Below are 20,052 nucleotides of genomic sequence, written 5' to 3'. Positions count from 1 at the left end.
AGTTATTTTTTTAAAAAACTTTTAAAAGATGCCAACCTTCAGAAGCAAATAATGTCATCACAACAGAGAATTTTCATTGGATTTTTATTTTCTTCTGGTCAACAATATTATATACACTGGCAAAAAATAAGTTTTGCACTTCAAACATTTTTATATTTGATAAATATTTACAAAAATATCAAAACCTGACCATTTTCTTTGGTATGTATACCTAACTTTAACTTAAGCCAGGGGTGTCAAACTGGTGGCCTACGACTGGTTTTTTTGTAGCCTGCGCTGCCTCCATGGAAAATAATGACGTTTCTAAAACGCATTTCTACTGCTTTCCACTGCTGTCTCCTGCTTTCTGTGATCGTACAATTTCCAGAATTTTCCACTGCCTATTTAAGCGATCATTTTGTGCACTGACAGTTAGTTTTACTGCAGCTTTCATATTGTTTGAGTCGGTTACATTGTAATGTGAGTGAGCTAATATTTGTGTTGCCGTTTCTATTTAATAAAGTCAGTAAGCAAACAGTTTTGTGTTGTGACTCTTATATACACATGATTCCGATGTGATGTCGCTTTCCAAGCCAATGAGAAAAAGAAAGGTTGTTGATGAGGAGAGAATTCCAAGATGGGAATTGAGTTTCTTTTGCACAGAGGTAAAAGGTGAACCTGTGTGTATTATTTGCAATGAATCAGTTAGTGTCGGCAAAGAGTAAAATATTAAATGACACTATGATACAATTCACAAATAATTTTCCCACATCAAGGGTAAATTAAGAGAAGAAAATTAAAGGATATGGAAGAACTCACTTCAAAGACAGCAAAATTTAATTACAAAAATTAATGAAGGCAGTGAAAGCCAGTTATGAAATCAGCTATTTACTGGCAAACATTCCAAACCTTTCCTTTTTTTTTTTTTTTTTTTTTTGTTAGTTGTTGGCACATCAGCTTCTGTGGCCATAATGCACCTCCCAAGGTTTTTTACATTTTACTCTGATTCAAGCCTGAGGTGGGATTCGAACCCATGACCTTTGGGTTGCCAGACAGGCACTTTACCCACCAAACCTTTCAGTGAAGGCTCCGTGGTTAAGGAATGCATGATAAAAGCGGCTGAAAAGGTCTGTCCCAGAAATGTGATTGTGTTCCAAGAAATTTCGTTGTCAAGCAACACGGTGCTGAAAAGATACCGAGATAGCAGACAACTTGTGTGAACAACAACAGGAAGTATCTACAACATTTCGATGTTTTTCAATTGCACTTGAGAAAAGTAACAATATTCAAGACATGACACAAGTTGCACTGTTTCTTCGAGTCTGTGATGACAATTTGAAAGTAACCGAAGAGTTTTTGGAAATGATTCCCATCCATGGAACTACTACTGGGGAAGACATTTGTGACCCCCATATAGAACATTCTGGAGAAATACAAGCTTCCTCTCAAAAGTGACCCATGGCTGTGACTACCGATGGCACTCTAGCAATGACAGGCAAAGTCAAAAGATTTGATAGGGACTTTCAAGGAGCACCAAGAAGATTTTTCCCTTTTCACGGGTCCTTTTTCTTTTAATGTCAAGAGAGCTCCCATTTCCATACAAATGGAACTAACTGATCTGCAGAATAACTCAATTTTAAAAGAGAAATGCTGAGAAGTTGGAATCCCAAAAATCTACTCGTATTTAGGGCAAAAATACCCAGAGATAAGAAAGTTTGCCGCAAAAATTCTATGTTACTTTGAGAGCATATACTTATGTGAACAACTGTTTTCACGTATGAAAGCTAACAAAACAGCCCACAGATCGAGGCTAACCAACACCAATCTTTCTTCCATAGTGAAGGTTGTGTCTTCTCAACCTTTGACTCCAAATCTCTTGAAGCTCGTTGCAAGCAAACAGAGTCAAGTGTCTGGCAAAAAGGCCTAGATTACCTAATTTCCATGTATATTCCCTCGCTGAAATATTGTATTATCTGGAATAAACTTGCTTTTCATTATTAGTTCTATTGTTTCTTCAGACTTTCATTTCCTTTCGATTAGTTATTAGCGCATTCTCAGTTGCAAGTATCAATCAACAAGCAAGCAAAAAGCAATTAAAAAGCATCTTTAGGCTTAGCAATGGCAAGGTTTATAGTTCGTGTGTGGTACACATACAGGAAATGGCCCGCAGCCCAAATGAGTTTGACACCCCTGACTTAAGTAAGCCTTGTCAAAATAATAATACATATTTCATATAGATTTCCTTTTATTTATAAGAGAAACCACAAGAGAAGAAACTTAAGTGAAATGAATTGATATACTTGTCAATGATATACAGGAATTTTTCTAGCAAGGATAAGGAAGTGATTATTGCCTTGTATAAGGCACTGGTCAGGCCACACTTTGAGTACTGCATACAGATTTGGAGGCTTCATTTTAGGAAGGATGTAGAGCTGCTGGAACGAGTACAGAGAAAGGCAAAGGAGTACTCTTACCAAGAAAGGCTTAAGTTCTGCAAATTATAGTGTCTGAAGATTGGGCACCTACGAGGTGATCTGATTGAGGTGTATAAGCCCTTGAATGGTTTGAGTAAGCACAATGCTGATGAGATTCTTCCTCTTGCTCAGATTAATCACCTGAGGGAACATAAATTCAAATTGAGGAAAGACAGTTGTAGAATAGATGTGCAGAAATTTGCCTTTAGCCAGCAGGTGGTTGATTGCTGGAGAAAACTTCCATCTGTTGTAGAAGTTGACAGCTTAAATAAATTCAAGACAGAACTAAATAAACATTTGGAATGAACAGATGGGTGAAATGAGAATTTTTTTTTTTTTTGGCTGATGATGTATAAGCTTGCTTTCTTGCATCATATGCCTCTACTAATGTTAATGCTAAATTATATACCATACAACGCATATTTTTGTTTCGATTATATTTTCAATACTAGTATATAAATTTCACAAATATATGCCAGTTTACATAAACTAGTAAAAGCAGAATTGCAGTATTAAAGGAAACATGAAAGAATGAAAGCCAATTAGTTCTCAACAAAATAAGTTAATCCAATTTCATTTCCAAAGTTTTTGTCTTAAATTTTTTTTTTTTTTTTTTTTTTTGATTTGGTAGTTGTTGGCGCATCGGCTTCTGTGGCCATATTGCACCTCCCAAGGTTTTTGCAGTACTTTGATCCAAGCCCGAGGCGGGAATCGAACCCGCGACCTTTGGGTTGCCGGGCAGGTACTTTACCCACTCGGCTAGCCCGGTCGGCTTTTTTCTTAAATGCATTCTTAACTGCAGAAGAGGGATTGATTTTTTTATTGCAAGCCATCATGTTCAATGCATTCTGGAGACATCTTTTTAGAAGACAGTATGCATGCTTTTTCACTTTCCTCACAAATAACAAAAACATCATTCTACTTGATGATCAGCAGCATTGATCTGGTAACAAAAGCATCATCCAACACTTAAAATCCCTTAAATTCTCAATCCACATGTTCCTTTGAAATCTTCCACCCTTAACAGTATTGCTACCACTGTTTACGACACCTTGCAAGAGCAAAACTTTTGTGTATGAAGAATACATCTCACCGTACCCTCTGAAAAATGCAGCCTATGTTTACAAGACTGAATGGATTGTCACAGACTATCCAACAGACAAGTAATTTTTCTCTGCATTTGCAGGTATATTTATGGCAAGTGGACCTCCACTTACTGGTGGCTTTATGTCAGTTACAGTTTTAGCATTAGCTATCAACAACTTGATTGGGTTGATGGAAGGTACATTATAAAACATGAAAATGTGTCAAAAATTCTGCTGCATCCTGAAAAACTGTATGCACGAAATGCAATGTTAAATTCTTCAACATTCAATAATGAACTAATCGTCCTAACCTGTCGCACAATCTCACTAAAAGCAGCGACTTCTATTATGCAAGTGCAAGAGGAAAAAACTAAAATGTGTCAGTTGTTTTTGATAGACCCCTGTATATTTCTTATTTCTAACTAATCTTAAGAATTCTAATTTTATAAATTGTTCAGTAAGTATCATTAAAATATGTAATGGTATCATACAGAAATGTGCAAAACAAAAAAAAAAAAAAAAAATGCACATGCACACACACACATGTATATAAAGGGTGATTTTTTTAAATTCATAATACTGTTCCTTTTCTTTGCAGTTTCGCAGGCTTCAAATTTTTTTTTGTGTCAACAACTTAATTACTCTGTAAAGAATGGTTTGGAGATTTAGTTGGCAACACTGAATAATCTCTAGAGCTGTTGTGGAGTTACAGGATGAAATTTCTGACAAAACACAGTGGTTTCTAACCATCCTTGATGTATGTGGCAAAGGACAAATGCTGCCTCCCTCCGATGTCACCTGATACCTGATTTAATTCCATGTGATTTTTATTTTTGGAGTTATCTCAACAATAGTGTTTCAGGAGAATTCGTGAACCATTCCTGTGCTGAAGAAAGTGATTGAAGACAATAAGTTGCCTTCATGGGTGGTAGAGGCCAACAGTTTGGGGAAATTCAAAGGTCATCTGGATAGTACTTTCGGGTAAGGGAAGCACATAGGATGATAGGCTTAATTTCCTTTTTTTTTTTTATTAATTATTATTATTTATTTATTTTATTTATTTATTTTTTTTTGTTTTTATCATTGTTTTTTTTCGGATTTTTTTTTTTTGGCTGGTGCAGCATAAGCCATAGGCTTTCTTGCGCCATGCGGCCATTATTAATACTAATGTTTTTCAGTGTCAGAGGAAACATTAAGGTATGCACCTTTGCAACGTCACATTCCAAATGCAACTCATTATTACTGAATGTGGAGAATTGAACATGTTGCTGTTGTTGTAGCAGGGTTTTAGAAGCATCAGCAACTAAGGCCATATTGCCCCATGTATACTGTCCGTAAATTGCATGAACATGTTGTGGCATGAATTTCCCAACATGTTTAAATATAGTTCAAGTGTTAATTTCTGTTTCTAAACAATATTTTATGTTCTTCAGATTAATAAAAAATCATCCTGTATATATATATATATATATATATATATATATATACACTTAACTTATTCATACATTATTAGTTTTTAAAATTATGGTACTACTTGGGAGCATCAGGTCTGTAGTGACCCCAACCAACCCGCTAGTTAAATCTAGCCCTGGTATGGATATATATAACATATAATATGATATATAAATATATAACATAGATACATATAAAAACAACAAAATTAATGTAAATTTAAAGATTAGAGACTTTTAGAGAAAACTGGAGAATTAGAGAATACTGGCAAAAATGGAGAAAATTAGCAAAAGTTAGTGAAAATTAACATTCTCCCTCATGGGCCATACATCTGCTACTTCCTCAGGAGCTTTGAGCAGACATATAGCCATACTAGAGGAATGTATTATACATACCCATTTCTGTAACCTCTATACCAGTTTTGTTAGGTTAACTTTAGGTAATTACTTGGTGAAACCTCAGAGTCGTCCATCTAAACGTGCAGGCAACATGTATGATCCAACTAAAACGTTTCCCACAATGCCAGCCCATACAAAGATGCTAAATCTGTGTTGGTAGCCATGTTCAACCATTGCATGGGGATCATTCTCTCCCACATATGACTGTTGCTGTTGAATAATCCCTCTTGGGTGAAACATGCCTCATCAGTGTAAAACACATTATTGGCAAAATCGGGCTGCAAGTTGATTTCCTGTAAAAATCAGTGGGAGAACTCGACACGGTGGGCAAAGTCAGCAAGTTCTAGTGCATGCACTTTCTGGCATTGGAAAGGATGTAGTCTGGCTTCTTGGACCACATCCCACACCAAACAAAGCTGCACACCCAATCGGCATGCAATGGTACTTGTGTTGGTAGAAGGAGTATTAGCGAAGATCTGCTAAACCTGTTCCTCAAACCAGGGTGTTGACGTCCAGTTTAATACATATTCATACCAAAAGAACCATTTTGGTTCTTTTGGTATGAATATGTAATCCCGCAATCTTTGGTGTATTGCAGCAAATGTTGTGTGGTGAGGCAACCTTCTGCCTAGGAAGCATTCTTAATAAATCCTGCGAGCCTCTCTTCCATTTCCATGTCTGTACCTGTACTGAAAATAAAATGGCATTACACGTTTTTGCTATTAGCGGCAGATACACACCACTCCGAGGACCTCTCAACGCATGCATACATTAATGTTGATGGTAGTCGTACATTCGAGCACTGTGTTATGGATTATTTTTCTATTTTGTATGCAACAGCAAATGATTTATATGAATTAAACGACATTAAATTACTGAATGTGTTGTTCGATTTTTACAACCCTTTAATAGCTTCTGCTGCTATAACTCATTTACGACCTATGTTTACTTGAGAAAAAAATGTTTCATTTGGTACCCTCCATCACCTGTTCAAGTTTGTCGGTAGAGTTTCTCTGCACCTTGTATGTATATATATATATATAATACTCTCCCAGTGCTTCAGAATTGCCACTATTTGTAATAACAACATTCTTTTTAAATACAGTAAACCTCCGCTATTCGCGGTTTCGCGAAACCTAAAAAATGTGACTTTTAAAATGCCGTGAACATTTTCCGCCATAAAAAAACATGGGTGTGGCTAAAATTATCTTTCCTGGTCAAAACAGCGCTCAGTGGGTGGGGGGGGGGTGACAAAATCGCGAGCGTGGATGTTTCTCGCTAATCCTTGTTCAGTATGTGTTACGCACTTGTCATGGAAGGTTTCGTCGTTTGCTTTTAATTTATATGCTTATAAATTGAATAAATTTATCAATTTATAAACTGATAAATTGATTTTGTAAGCATATCAATTTATAAATTGATATGCTTACAAAAGTGATAAATCTACCGTTTTGCAGTGTAAAACAGACTTTTTCGAGTGTGTTAACGGAAGAAAGTGACTTTATTGTGGACAAGTTCTTTCTAACCCGTACAAAAATATGGCTAAGAATAACAAGGGAAATGTGAAAAGATCAAAGAAGGTGATGACATTTGCGAATAAAATTGAGTTATTTGATAAAATTTCTAATGGTGAAAATGTCTCCTCAGTGGTAAAACATTATAAAATCAATGAGTAAACGGTACAATCAAACAATAAATCGGAAGAAAAAATCCGCCGTAGTGTCCGTGAAAATGCGCTAATTGCTTCAAAAATTTACTCTGTAACTCGTGATGTTAAATTAGAAAAAATAGAAAAAGCTTTAAATCTGTGGATAGAAGACCGAACTCAAAATAAAATTCCGTAAAGTTCACTCATAATTCATGAAAAGGCAAAATTCCTTTATCAACACTTTAGCGAAACTGGTGATAGCACTGGTGGGATAAGTTTTTTTTAGCTAGCAAAGGCTCTGGTTTGAAAGATTTGTTTGAAATTTCTAATAAATATTAAATTGTTTCTTATTTTCATTTCGATCATATGCTTACATTTCATTATGTACTGTCTATGTACATAGTCATATTATGAAGGTACATATAATACATACATAGATAAAATTTTAGACTAGTTTTTCTTATATATTTCCTACTTTGGAACAGAACCCCTTTATTACTATGGGAGCCATAACTCAGTATTCGCAGCATTTCTCAGGAATGTAACCCCCGCGAATAGCAGGGGTTTACTGTAATATCAAATTACTCCATAACAAATTGCTTGATAAGTTTCCCTTCAGCCTTCCTTTACCATCATTTTTGGAAATGCACTGAATTTCATGAAATTGATAACAATATTGATATTAACAATGTAATTGCTGGTTGATCTTTTTGCATTCAGGCTTATACATAATGTGTAGTCATATATCTCCTGGCCTCTGTAGAATCTTATGGTGTAGAAAGCCTGTGTCCACAGATTGGCTAACTTCGGGGATATCATGTTTTTTTTGCTTTGTCTTGCTAACTCTTTGCTCGTCTTTATTATTTTTATTGTTCTTTTTAGACATTGTTCAGTCTCATATTTGTAATAACAATACCATTACTGACTTAAATACGAGGCATATGTCCATGGACCTACTTTTGGTACATAACCCTGGACTGCCTGAGCACTACCACATACCCCTTCTTTCATTTACTTTCTGCTGTTCTTCAACGCTACATCTCATATCTCATGCACAATTAGGCTGGCTGAAAGCAATATTTGAGATACTATTTTTCTGCTATTACTCCTTTTTTCTTCTAAAGCAAAGTTTAGTCTTTTCAATGCTACTTTGTTAGCTTAGATCTCTCCCCTTTGCTAGTTCATTTGCCTCATTTGTTTAATTGCCAACTTCCTTTGGCTTACTTCTTTGGTCTCCGTTACAGACTTGTTGCTTTCGCTTCCCTCAGTTTGACAGTAAGTTGTCATTTCCTGACTATTTTCTTCATCCTGAAATTATGGCTTTTTTGTTAAATTTCACATAGGATTGTTCGCTATCTTTCATTTTTTCTTTAACTGGAATCATTTGGTTTTAATTTTAGCGTAATTTTGCATTTTATTTTACATTTTGCTTTTTATTAATTTAGTATTACATTTCTGTCCGATCTCTGTCAGATCGGCTATGATGTAAACGTCTGCTCACTTTTTCTGTTTGCCATGTATGCATCACATTGCCTTGCTTATTGCTGTGCTTCCTTTGGTTTTGGCTGCAGGCCCTTGAATTATATAACAAATTTATATAATTAAATTTAATTTAATTATATAAATTTGTTATGTAATCTGCTTTTATTTTTCAGGCTCTTCATTTTTTCCACTGTTGCACACCTGTCAGGTCAGCACCGCTACCCATACAATTATCTAATCTATTTTCCTATATTTCATTATGGTTACGGGGCATTTCTACTATTATTGTAGTGTCCCGGATCCATATTCCATTCTAAGATATAATATTATTATTTTTTCGTTATATTTTAGACTTTCTGTATATCACTACAACCTATTTTTATTAATTATATAATATATATATATATATATATATATATATATATGTAAAATTCATTGGGATTAGGATGGGATGGGATGGGAGAAATTAAAAGAAATGGTTTACCTTTGACTTCTTGACCCGTTTTGGAGTAGACTTTGGCTATAAAATACAATTTACATATTTAATTCCACGTAACTATAAAGTAAAATCTTATTAAATATTAAAAGTTACCATTTTACAAGGAATGTTCAGAAAGTGCTGATCACTCATTTTTATTGCAACAGAATTGTACAGTAAACAAAACTCTGTTTTAATGCATTTTCCTTAGTTCTCTACATATAGTTCCTAATGATGAACAAACCACATGAGCAGCTGTCACTGTAAAGGCATTGCACATTATAAAAGTGGTACCTACCTCCAACTCATGAGTGCCTCCCTAATGTGCTGACTAATAGTCTTCATTTCAGGAGAAACAGAAAAATACAGAGGATGTAGCTTAATAGTTTAATATGGTTACCCATGAGATGAAATTATCCTAATGCACTCTCACCAAGCTCAGATTAACATGCATTGGAATATTTCATCAAGTATGGCAAGAGTGCATTATAAAATACAATAATATTTCATTATGATAAAACCATTTCATAAGTTTGTGTAGTTTGGTGTGATGAGAGCAGGGAGCTGTTCTTGCAAACACTGTCATAGCCATTTCCTGTTACAATACTTCCCCTGCTTACAGAATATATAAGGATAAATCCTAGTTTGTTCCAAAAATATTCCATATGGAAATGTTTTCACTTGGCTGAATATAACATGTTCTTAGTGGCAGTGAGCCTGCACAGTCCCAGTCTTCACTGCAGGTTCAATGAAATGGCATTCACTCTGTTTCTAAAATGATCCATACATCTGTGAAGAAAAGACGATAATTCAGTGATGGTGAAAGGTTTTCTTGTTCATCATTCAGTTCCTTCGGAACCGACCTTGGCAAAACATTTTTCATTTTCAGATGATCATGATGAATACTGTACAGGGAATCAACAGAAACACTCATACTCATACAGAATGCAATGCAGAATTTTATGGATGCTGTCAAATAGCTGTTGCTAATGGCAAAAAGTTCTTACACCTTCCGTATGGTCAGTCATCACCCTTCATTTCACTTGTCATTCATCTTCAACACTCTCTCTTCTGGAACAAAACTCCCTGAACAATATCCTCGAAAAATACACATTAACTATGAATTTCACCCCCCCACACACTTGTCGGCAAAAAAATTTGTTTAATATGCACTGTTCAGTTCTGCTGAACTGTAACATTTTCCACAATCACTACAGCCCTAAGCTGGTTTTAGGAACAATACAAAAAAGAAAACATCCATATTAATAATCACCACCTTGAGCAGCATTTATACATTATTCTTTTATATATTATTTTTTATAGATTATTTTAAACAAAATTTCATGCTTATCACATCTGAACAATTCTAGTAAAAATTAGTGATCACATACTTTCTGAATGGTTTGTATATTAGTATGAAACTTTGCATATTATATCCATGAATAATTTCCAAAAGGATTTGGTTAAATTTATTTAAATGTTTTCTTTAATAATGCAATTTTCTTAAATTAAAGTTTTGTGTTTTCCACTCCACCAAGTTCATATATTTTTTGAAATTTTTTATTTGTAATTCTAGGGAAAAATAATATTATGCTAATAATATATTATAAAATATTGGTGTAAAAATGCCATAGTGAACTCATAATGAAAAACTACATAAGTAGTGTAACAGCCTCGATTTAATTGTATCTCATATTGTAACTACCTTCACAATGAGTTACCATGTATTGTATTACCTCAAATAAGTAACGCTTCGCTAATAGAGAGGACTATTGTTACTTATTCTCAGTGGGCACGACCACCACCCAGATGGCACCGTTTCAAGGCTTACTAGCCTATCCTCAGTAGATGGACAGATACCCTGGTGTTGCAATCATGCCAACCCAGTTGTGAATATTGTGTGTTCCACAATATGAGAGATGCCAAAAGGTGTGCAATATAAATGCCTTGAGCATTTATATTTTAGTTAAGTATTATCTTGCACACCTTTTGGCATCTCTCATATTGTGGAAATAACTTCACAACTGGGTTGACATGATTGCAACACCAGGGTACCTGACCATCCACCAAGGATAGGCCAATAAGTTTGAAATGGCGCTGTCTGGGTAGTGGTGCCCACTGAGAATAAGAAACAATAGTCTTCTCTATTAGTGAAGCATTACTTACTCGAGGTAGTGCAATACATGGCAACTCATTTTGAAGGTAGTCACAATATGAGATACAATTAAATCAAAGCCTTTACACTACCTATATAGTTTTTCATTATGAGTTCACTATGGTGTATTTACACCGATATTTTACAGTGTACTTTTAAACTCATAATATATTATGCCTTGACCATTTATATTTTATTTAAGCTAATAATATATAAATAAAACACAGATAATTTGTTTATAAATGTTAAAAAACAAACAGAAATTACCAATTAATAATGCAAGTGAAAATATTCTAAAAAATTAAAATATTTTCAAGGATTATCTATCATTATCACCACTAATACATATACAAGGGAATTCTAATATCCAAAGTAAGGTATGCAAGGTTGGTATGCAAATTCATTTATTGAGAGAGGTATTTACAATAATGTGCATTCAGTAGAGGCATCATAACATTATTAAGTTCATTCAAGTCTACAGGGTGTTCACAAACTTTCTCCACAAAACTAAAGCATTGTTGTGTGAATAGGGTACATGATACAAGTGATATCCTCTATTACTTCTAGGTGATAGAGGATAGCTTCAAGTTTTTATTCACCAATTGGAAAATGTGCATGCTACAGCAGAAGGCAATATAATAGCAAACCTGTAATCGTGACAGAATTTACTAACAGAATTCCATCCTCTTGGTTTTGTCACTGATCAACAGTTTCTGTATGAGCAGTAATTTGCATGGTTTCATTCTCAGATAGCAATGTAACACTTTACACACTGTTGACCTTGAGATGTTAATCTTATGGCTGGCACTCTGCTTGTTATTTGGTTTTTAGGAGCATTAGCAACTAAGGCCATATTGCTCCGAGATATGCGGTGGTCATTTCCTGACCTTTCCGCATTCTCCATATTCGGTGGTGACGGGCTCGAACCCCGGTCTAATCAAGAAGCGTGTGCTACGCACTGCTGCTCCTGCCCACCTGGCTACTGAGGCGCCACTCCTGGCACTCTGCATGGATTTCCCTAGGTTTTGTGTAAAACTTCCTCAAACTGGCTCCACAGTGCACCAACTGACTTTTGTTCACCCACCACCAGCTTGGATGACTGCACAAACAGGTAAACTGTGTTCAAATTTACATATAACAGTAGTCGCAGACCGAAGCTCACTAAACCAAAGTGTGTGTGTGTGTGTATATATATACATATATAGAGATAGAGAGAATCTTTAATGCCCTTCACGGCCAAAAAGCCAGGGGTTTACAATTTTACAGCCTCCCGAAACTTCCGGGAAAATCGAACAATTATTTACAAAATAAGGTAATTTTACAAATGAAAACATATTTTGATACAAAGGAGAGAACTCCTTACGAGAGTTAAGTTTGATTGAGCTGACTTAACATCGAGATAAGAGCACCAGCTCAATCAGACAGGAACAGATGCAAGGTACACATCAGTCATTGCTGATTAGTCCTACTATTCATAATTTTTTTCTGTTAAGTCCGGTCAACAGCGAATTTGTTCAGGTCGGCGTCAAGTGCCTGGGTTTGCTTGAACATCTGCTGAGGGAGGAACCTGTCCGAGAGATGGAGTCATGCTGAATGCGAGTAGAGCTTGGGATTGGCCCTAAGGGCAGCAGGGGGGGGGATCCTCCAGCCACAGGTATCCCAGAATGAAGGTGTTGCAATTATGCCTTATCATCTTGACTGTTGCTAGGAGGCGTTGATCGTCGACTAAGGTGGGAAGCCGTGGAATCCCGAGAGAGTTGGCAAGCTGCGTGGTACAAATCAGAGCTGGAAGGTTGTGCTTCCTGTTGGCCCACTTTAGGAGCCAGAATTCTGTGGCAAAGAGTGGTTTCTTTATTGACGGTGCCGCTGACGCCCAATTTCAGCAGCATAGAGTAAAGGTGGAAAGGTAATTGTTCTTATGTACCTCACGGTTGTCTTTTTATCTCTGATATGAAGGAGATGCTGTTTTGCTATCCACCGGAGTCTTGAAGCACGTGTGAGGAGCATGTCTATGTGGGCGTTGAATCGAAGTTTGGACTCAAATACAACGCCCAGATCACGATGGCTGGACAAAATTGGGATGAGGGTGTTGCTGACCGAAGGCTGGAGAGAAGGAGTTTGCTTCAATGAATACACCATGAATTCGGACTTAGCAGGATTATATGCTGTGCAACCTCAGGGTTAGTAAATTCTGTGTGATTACATGTTTTGTGTTTCCACTATCACCTACTGCAGTCAAAACGCAGGTTTTGACTGCAGTAGGCGACTGGAATCACTGCAGTAGGTAATGCTAAAGGCTGCAGCCTACGGATAGGCTGCGACCTAGGGAGTGGCCTTCAGCATCAATGGAATCTTAATTGTATGTATACCAGACCGCAACTATTTTTTTCCCCTATTGGTATTCAAAATTAAAACGCAGTGGATAAGAACAGTTGTACAGGGAATATCTATCTGTAAAGTTCCATTCTACACATTGTACGTATTATTAAATTATTGGATGGATATGTAATAACATTTGCAGTCAAAATTGTCCAATTGATGAAAAAAACTTGAAGGTATTCTCTATCAGCTGGAAGTGGTTTCAAGTTTGAGACACTGCATCTGCATAAAGTACTTACTGTCTTCACCACATCCATCTGTCTGTATGTCTATCCGCATATAAGAAATTGACTCCAAATGAATGGATTTTAATTATATATTCAGTTCTTTGAGAAAAACCTGTTAAACCATTCTAAATTTCTTTAAATTGGACAAAAAGAAAACAGAAATCTGGCAATTATTTCTTTTTCTTCACACATATTACATAGGATAACCACATACTGTATATTGTAGTTGAAGCACTGGATATCATGTTTGTTGCCATGTGCTGATTGGAGGAATGAATGAACAATATGGCAGATGAGCAGAAATGAAATGTTCTCAGTTTGTACATACAAGTCTGCTTTTGAAGAGCTTGTTTTTTTTAGTTGTCAGTTATAACTCATGAATTATTACTATTAATCACAAGAGAAATGTAAATGTGTTATACTTCAATTATTATTAAAATCCTGCAAGGAATAAGTACATTATGAAAATGCCAATAGCATGCTACAATCTGAGGCACATGCTATTTTAATTTTTATTAAAATCCAAAAGCAAATAATTATCATGAATATTACGTTTGGGATGTGCAGCGAAGTTGAAACAATTACTTTTATATATTATTTGTTAATTGATTAGTAATTATCTGGTAACAAGTTAATTAGTTATTTACTTTTAATACAAATTTAATACAAATATAAATATAATACATTATATTATCTCTCTATACATTAAAAAAATTTTCCTCCTAGCGATATTTATTCGAGCCAAAGGGAGAAGGTGGGGCAATTACGTCACTACAAATGCAATTAATTATTGACAACTACCTCCAACGTTCACCAACCTCGTGCACATGCTTCGCTGTCTAACATTTGATGTTCCGTTGTAACGTTTTTTGTATATTAATGAATATTCTATATTTGTAAATAGTTTAGTATTTTGTAAATATTTGTATGGTTTGTAAATATTTCAGTTAAATATTTTAGTCCTGCTCTTTCGGATGTAACAATGTTCCTTATGCATTATAGAACCCGAAACCAAAGGCCTTTTCCTAAGTGACATAAACGCAAGTAAATAATTACATAGTGATATTTATTCGACCTTGAGAATGCTGCACACCACAAATGCACAGGTAAATAATTACATATGTCATTACCTGATTAGATATCGGTCAGTCTGTTTCGACAGGTGTCTTTTATGTAGAAAAGATTTGACTTCGTATACCTCTACATTTTACGTAGAAAAGCATGCAAAGGGGTGGGCAAGCAAAGCAAGCAGAGGATGAAGCCCCATAGTATTTATTATATTATATTTAATATAAATATAAAGTAAATTATATTTATATATTATTAGTTAATCAATAAGTAATTAATTGATAATTAATTCAGAGGTCACTGAGTGAAAAATGTTATATCAACATGGATATGATTCTGATGGATTATGGAGATACAGGCATTTGAAATGCAGCAGGCCTGAATATTTATGCAAGCCACTGTACAGTAACACAAGTTAATAAACAGCTTGTGCTGTGTCGTAACACATTAGCATTAGTAGAGGCATATGATGCAAGAAAGCAAGCTTATGCAGCATCAGCCAAAAAAAAAAAAAAACCTCCCATTTCACCCCTCCATTTGTTCCAAATGCCTGTCCAGCTCAGCCTTAAATTGATTTAGGCTATCAACTTCCACAACAAAAGATGGAAGTCTGTTCCACCAATCAACTACCTGCTAGCTAAAGGAAAATTTCCACACATCTATTCTACAACTGTCTGTCTGATTCAATACGACTGTTCGATGCCCTTTGTCTTCCGGAAGGATGATGATGGATAAATCTTGTTTCGATGCTTTTTAAAGGTGGAGATTTGTTTGCGGTTGAGATTGGAAGAAGCAGGGGGAACATGATGTAAAATTGCTACAGTCTTCAGGTGAATTATGTTCACCACTTCTTCAGGGAAATGTGTTAAAGACGCTTCTACACCTAAAGCAATATCAGTCATTGGTGGGCTTCGTGGAAGACCACCAAATTTCATACCCACGTATTAAAGTGATATGTGTAAACTTTACAAGATGAAAGCGCTGTTGCTCCAACAGGACACTTCTGTCTACCAGCCCTTAACTGTTCTTCCCATCAAAACCTTGGAGCGATGGGAGTCAAAAGTAAACACCCTCGTCAACAATTGGTTTAACGAGGAGAAAATAACAGAATCCACATGCAGTCACCTCCGGCTGCCAGATTCCACAATTCTACGGGCTACTGAAAGTTCACAAAAAAGGTATACAGTCAGTCCTCGTATAACACATGTTTACATTACATGAATTCGATCATACACGATTTATAAATAGGGGAACGATATCTTATATAACACGAACCGAATTCGCTTATGCACGATTTGCCTTTGTGTTTACAAGAAATGGCAGTCGAAAGTGGAATCACCCCAACCGAACGCAACATGATAGGAATGAAGAGAAGATTCTGAAAATGTATTTATGTGTTTTTTATCAGTGAAGGGGAAACACATTTCGCCATAATAACGTAAAAACCAACACAATTCCAGCTATCGGTATAATCGCAAATGCAATTAGATCGAGTTTACTACCAGTTTATAACAGATTCCACTAGCAGAAACGCAACTGGAAATTGTTTTTATTGTTTTATGGTAGTAACCCCTAGAACTGTGCTTTAGTAAAATGTGAGGTGTTGATAGTGTATCTCTGCCTTTACGGTGTTGTTTATTCAGTTGCTACACGCGCACAGCTTTGTTTATGTGTATCAAGCGTGCCTCCTCATTTTGTAATTGTGCTTTATTCCCTAAAAATGAGTAAAATACTTAAAAGGTGTGAAAAGAAAGCGTCCTGGTGAAGACACTGCAGATTCAGAGAGGAAAAAAAAAAAGCAATATCGATAAACAGAGGCGGACTGGGTCAAAAATTCTTACCCGGGGAAAATTTATAGTGGCCACATACTATGGTTTATGGCCAAAATCACACTGGTCTCCGGCCCACCGAGGTTTCCCCGGTAAGGCTTATGGCCAGTCTACCACTGTCGATAGCGAAAAAATATGAAACTGTGAAACGCTTTGAGCGAAATGAAAGACCACGTGATATTGCATGTGCTACAGATCTAAATGAGGCAACGTCGAGAATTACAAAGAATGCAGAGAAAATAAAAACAACTTTCATAGCAGGAACAACTCCAAGTGTAATTAAAATCCATTAGATTAAGACACAAAGAATTGGAAGAGATGCAACGGTATCAACTGTTTGGATAGAAAATCAAACAAAAAACAAGTTTGCTTACGATAGAAGCAAAAGCATTAGCAATATTTTATTACGTAATAGTCGTAATAAAATACGTAAAGTATTTTATTACGATTATTTATTGTGTTTGGTAATGTTTTGGTTACAGATGTGTGTTCAATCTTGGGTGGTCGGCACCTAACCCTACTTTTCCCATAGGGCCTGTTGTTTATATTGCACGATTTTGCATTGTACAAGGGTTTCTAGGAACACAACTATCGTGCTATACGAGGACTGACTGTACTGTTAAGACCCACTGTCTCTTGTTGTGGCTCACTGAGTTATGAATTGGCGAAGTTTGTCTCGGGGGCTCGTTTCTCCCCTAGTAGTCAAGACTGCCAACAGTGATGAATTTATAGACGGATCTGAACCCTATCCATCTCAGAAGATCAAATCACCTCCATCCCAGTCGAACTTGCCATCACATGTGCCAAGAGACTCTTGGATAGCAACACCAAACTAACACCAGATGATATCTCCACTGCCCTCAGACCGTGCTTAACTGGTGGTGCAATTATGTTCAACGACTCCATTTACCAACAGGTGCACAGTACAGCCATGGGTTCTCCAGTTAGTTCAGTCACGGCAAACATTGCAATGGAAGAATTGGAGGGTCGTGCATTTACAAATGTACAAGATCCAATTGACTTTTGGTGTCGCTACATGGATGATGTGTTGTAGTTATTCCCAGAGATTTAGGCAACCAGCTCTTAGACCACCTCAACTCTCTGTTGCCTTTCATAAAATTCACCATCGAAATAGTCGGACAATACCCTACCATACTTAGACATCCTTGTCCGATGTGAGGGCACACGCTTGAAGACAACTGTATTGCAAACCAATGTGTGCTGGCCAATTTACCAACTATTGGTCGGCACATGCATGCAGCCATCTTCTTGGCACTACACAGACCTTGTTAACCCTTGCCTGGACCCACACTAGTTCTGCGGATGAGAAGCACACTGAGATCACTACAGGACCTTAGAAGATTTTCTTTGCATCATGCGGAATCGGTTTAATGACTCAATCAACACTGATTTCCCAATTGAAACCATAAACTTCATCCATCACTTTACAGCTTCTGAATTAGCTTCCTATGTTAATGGTGCTCTCAGCCACAACTGTTATAAAGCAGCCAAAAAGAAAATTCAGCCTTCCCATCCCACTCCATAGTGGAACCGAGAACTTACTCTGCTTCGTCAGCAAGTGCATTGGGCTAGGCGTACTTACTAACAACATCGCAGGAGCTGGCCACCTCCAGACATCGAAAGTCTTAAAACAGAATATCAGGTTCTCAAAAGACAATACATCGAAACCATCACTACCTGTAAAATAAAATCTTGGCAGAACTTGGTTACTTCTACTGGCAATTGGGACCCATGGGGCCTTGTTTATCGCCTTACCAGGAACAAATCCTATTCCCCTACTGTTTATTGGTCGGTACCCGCAAACGGCACCGAAACTATCACCTGGAAGGACACCATCAACACTATCTTGGACAATCTGCTTCCTTCTGATTGCCCAGAGGATGACTTGACTACTCATCAACAAATAAGATAGCTCAATAACTCCTACACTACTACTTCTGAATCTCAGCCATTTACGCAGTTGGAGGTGGACACAGCTGTCCTAAAAGTTAACAACTCTGGTTGTCCAGGCCTCGGCCTTCATGAGGGCATCTTTATCAAACAATTCCACAACCTATGTCCAACGGTTCTTCCGACTCTATTCAACAAATGTCTGAATGAAAGCGCATTCCCTGTTATCTGGAAGACAGCTCTTCTTAAACTAATTCCTAAACCTTCAAACACCCAAAGTGGCAAGTCCTTCCATCCTATTTATCTGTTATCGCATTTGCCCAAAACACTTGAAAAGTTGATTGCTACTCACTTCACTGTTCATGAACACCTCTCTTGTATCAGATGATCAATATGGTTTCCAAACTGGGCGAGGAACTGAAGAAGCAGTCGTTAAATTCCTTTCGAGTTAATTCTGCAAATTCTAAATACGTTCTTGCTATTTTTGTTGATTTTTCTGCGGCATCTGAGCTGTTATGGTGGTCTAGTTTGTTTGCTCGCTTACGTGCTGCCGATTGTCCTCTTCCTCTCTATAACCTTTTAAGAAGTTATTTTGAAAACCGTACAATTTCTGTTATTTCTGGATCTAACTCCGTCTCCCGCTCTGTCGCTAGGGGCTCTGTTCTTGGACCACTCGTCTGGAACATCATTCTTGATGAATGGCTCCTTAAAACTATTCCTTATACTCCCAAATTGGCTTATGCAGACGATCTCACACTGCTGATCCATGGAAATTCCCGTGCCTCCCTTGAAAGTATTGCCAACTTAGTCATGTCAGATCTCTCTCAATGGTCCACCATAAATAAATTATCCATATCCTCCACAAAAACTAAAATGATGCTGGTTAAGGGTTCGCTTAATATTTCACGGCCACCTGTTGTAAAACTTCAAAACAAATCACTTTCCATGGTTTTTTCTCAAAAATTTCTTGGTCTGATCATTGATAGTAAACTTACGTTTACTAAACACTTGGAAGATCTCTCAGAAAAAGTCAAAAAACTTACCTTCTCACTTCTGCATCTCTCTAAACAATCTTGGGGTCTTAATTCTCGCTCTCTACAGTTATATTACAAAGCTGTGTTTCTACCAATTTGTTCTTATGGTGCGGCCGCCTGGTTCTGGCAAGTTAAGAAGGTTTCAGTACAGACTAAACTTCACAGCATTCAACGTAAAATGCTTTTAGCAATGTGCAGGGCCTGTAGGACTGTGTATAGCAGGTCCTTAACGGCTGTCTGCCCCTCGATCTCTTTCTTATGTACCGAGGCCTGTGCTTCTACATTAGGCACGCTGTCCCTGTCACCTTCCTTGGTATTACTATCGATGTCACTGTGGATCCCAAGGCAGAGAAAAGATGCTGTTGGAATATTTTGATGCAGAGCTGGCAAGACAAATGGTCCGCTACCTCTAAGGGTCTTGTTACTTTAAAGTTCATCCCTAACGTCACCTTT

General features: G+C 36.8%; 1 protein-coding gene across 1 annotated transcript in view; it reads right to left on the bottom strand.

The window, feature by feature from the left end:
- Rcd5 (microspherule protein Rcd5) overlaps positions 1-20,052 on the bottom strand; it is a 119,192-nt gene that overhangs the window by 70,873 nt on the left and 28,267 nt on the right. Inside the window, exon 4 of the mRNA XM_090380060.1 lies at positions 9,003-9,038. Coding sequence (XP_090236186.1) covers positions 9,003-9,038 — 36 coding nt within the window. The remainder of the gene's footprint in view (positions 1-9,002; positions 9,039-20,052) is intronic.

Source organism: Mastigoproctus giganteus, chromosome 8 (assembly GCF_048544385.1).
Source record: "Mastigoproctus giganteus isolate SK-2022 chromosome 8, ASM4854438v1, whole genome shotgun sequence".
NCBI classification, from domain to species: domain Eukaryota; kingdom Metazoa; phylum Arthropoda; class Arachnida; order Uropygi; family Thelyphonidae; genus Mastigoproctus; species Mastigoproctus giganteus.
The sequence above is the reverse complement of the archived record's forward strand: the minus strand, read 5'-3'. Positions and strand labels throughout refer to the sequence as shown.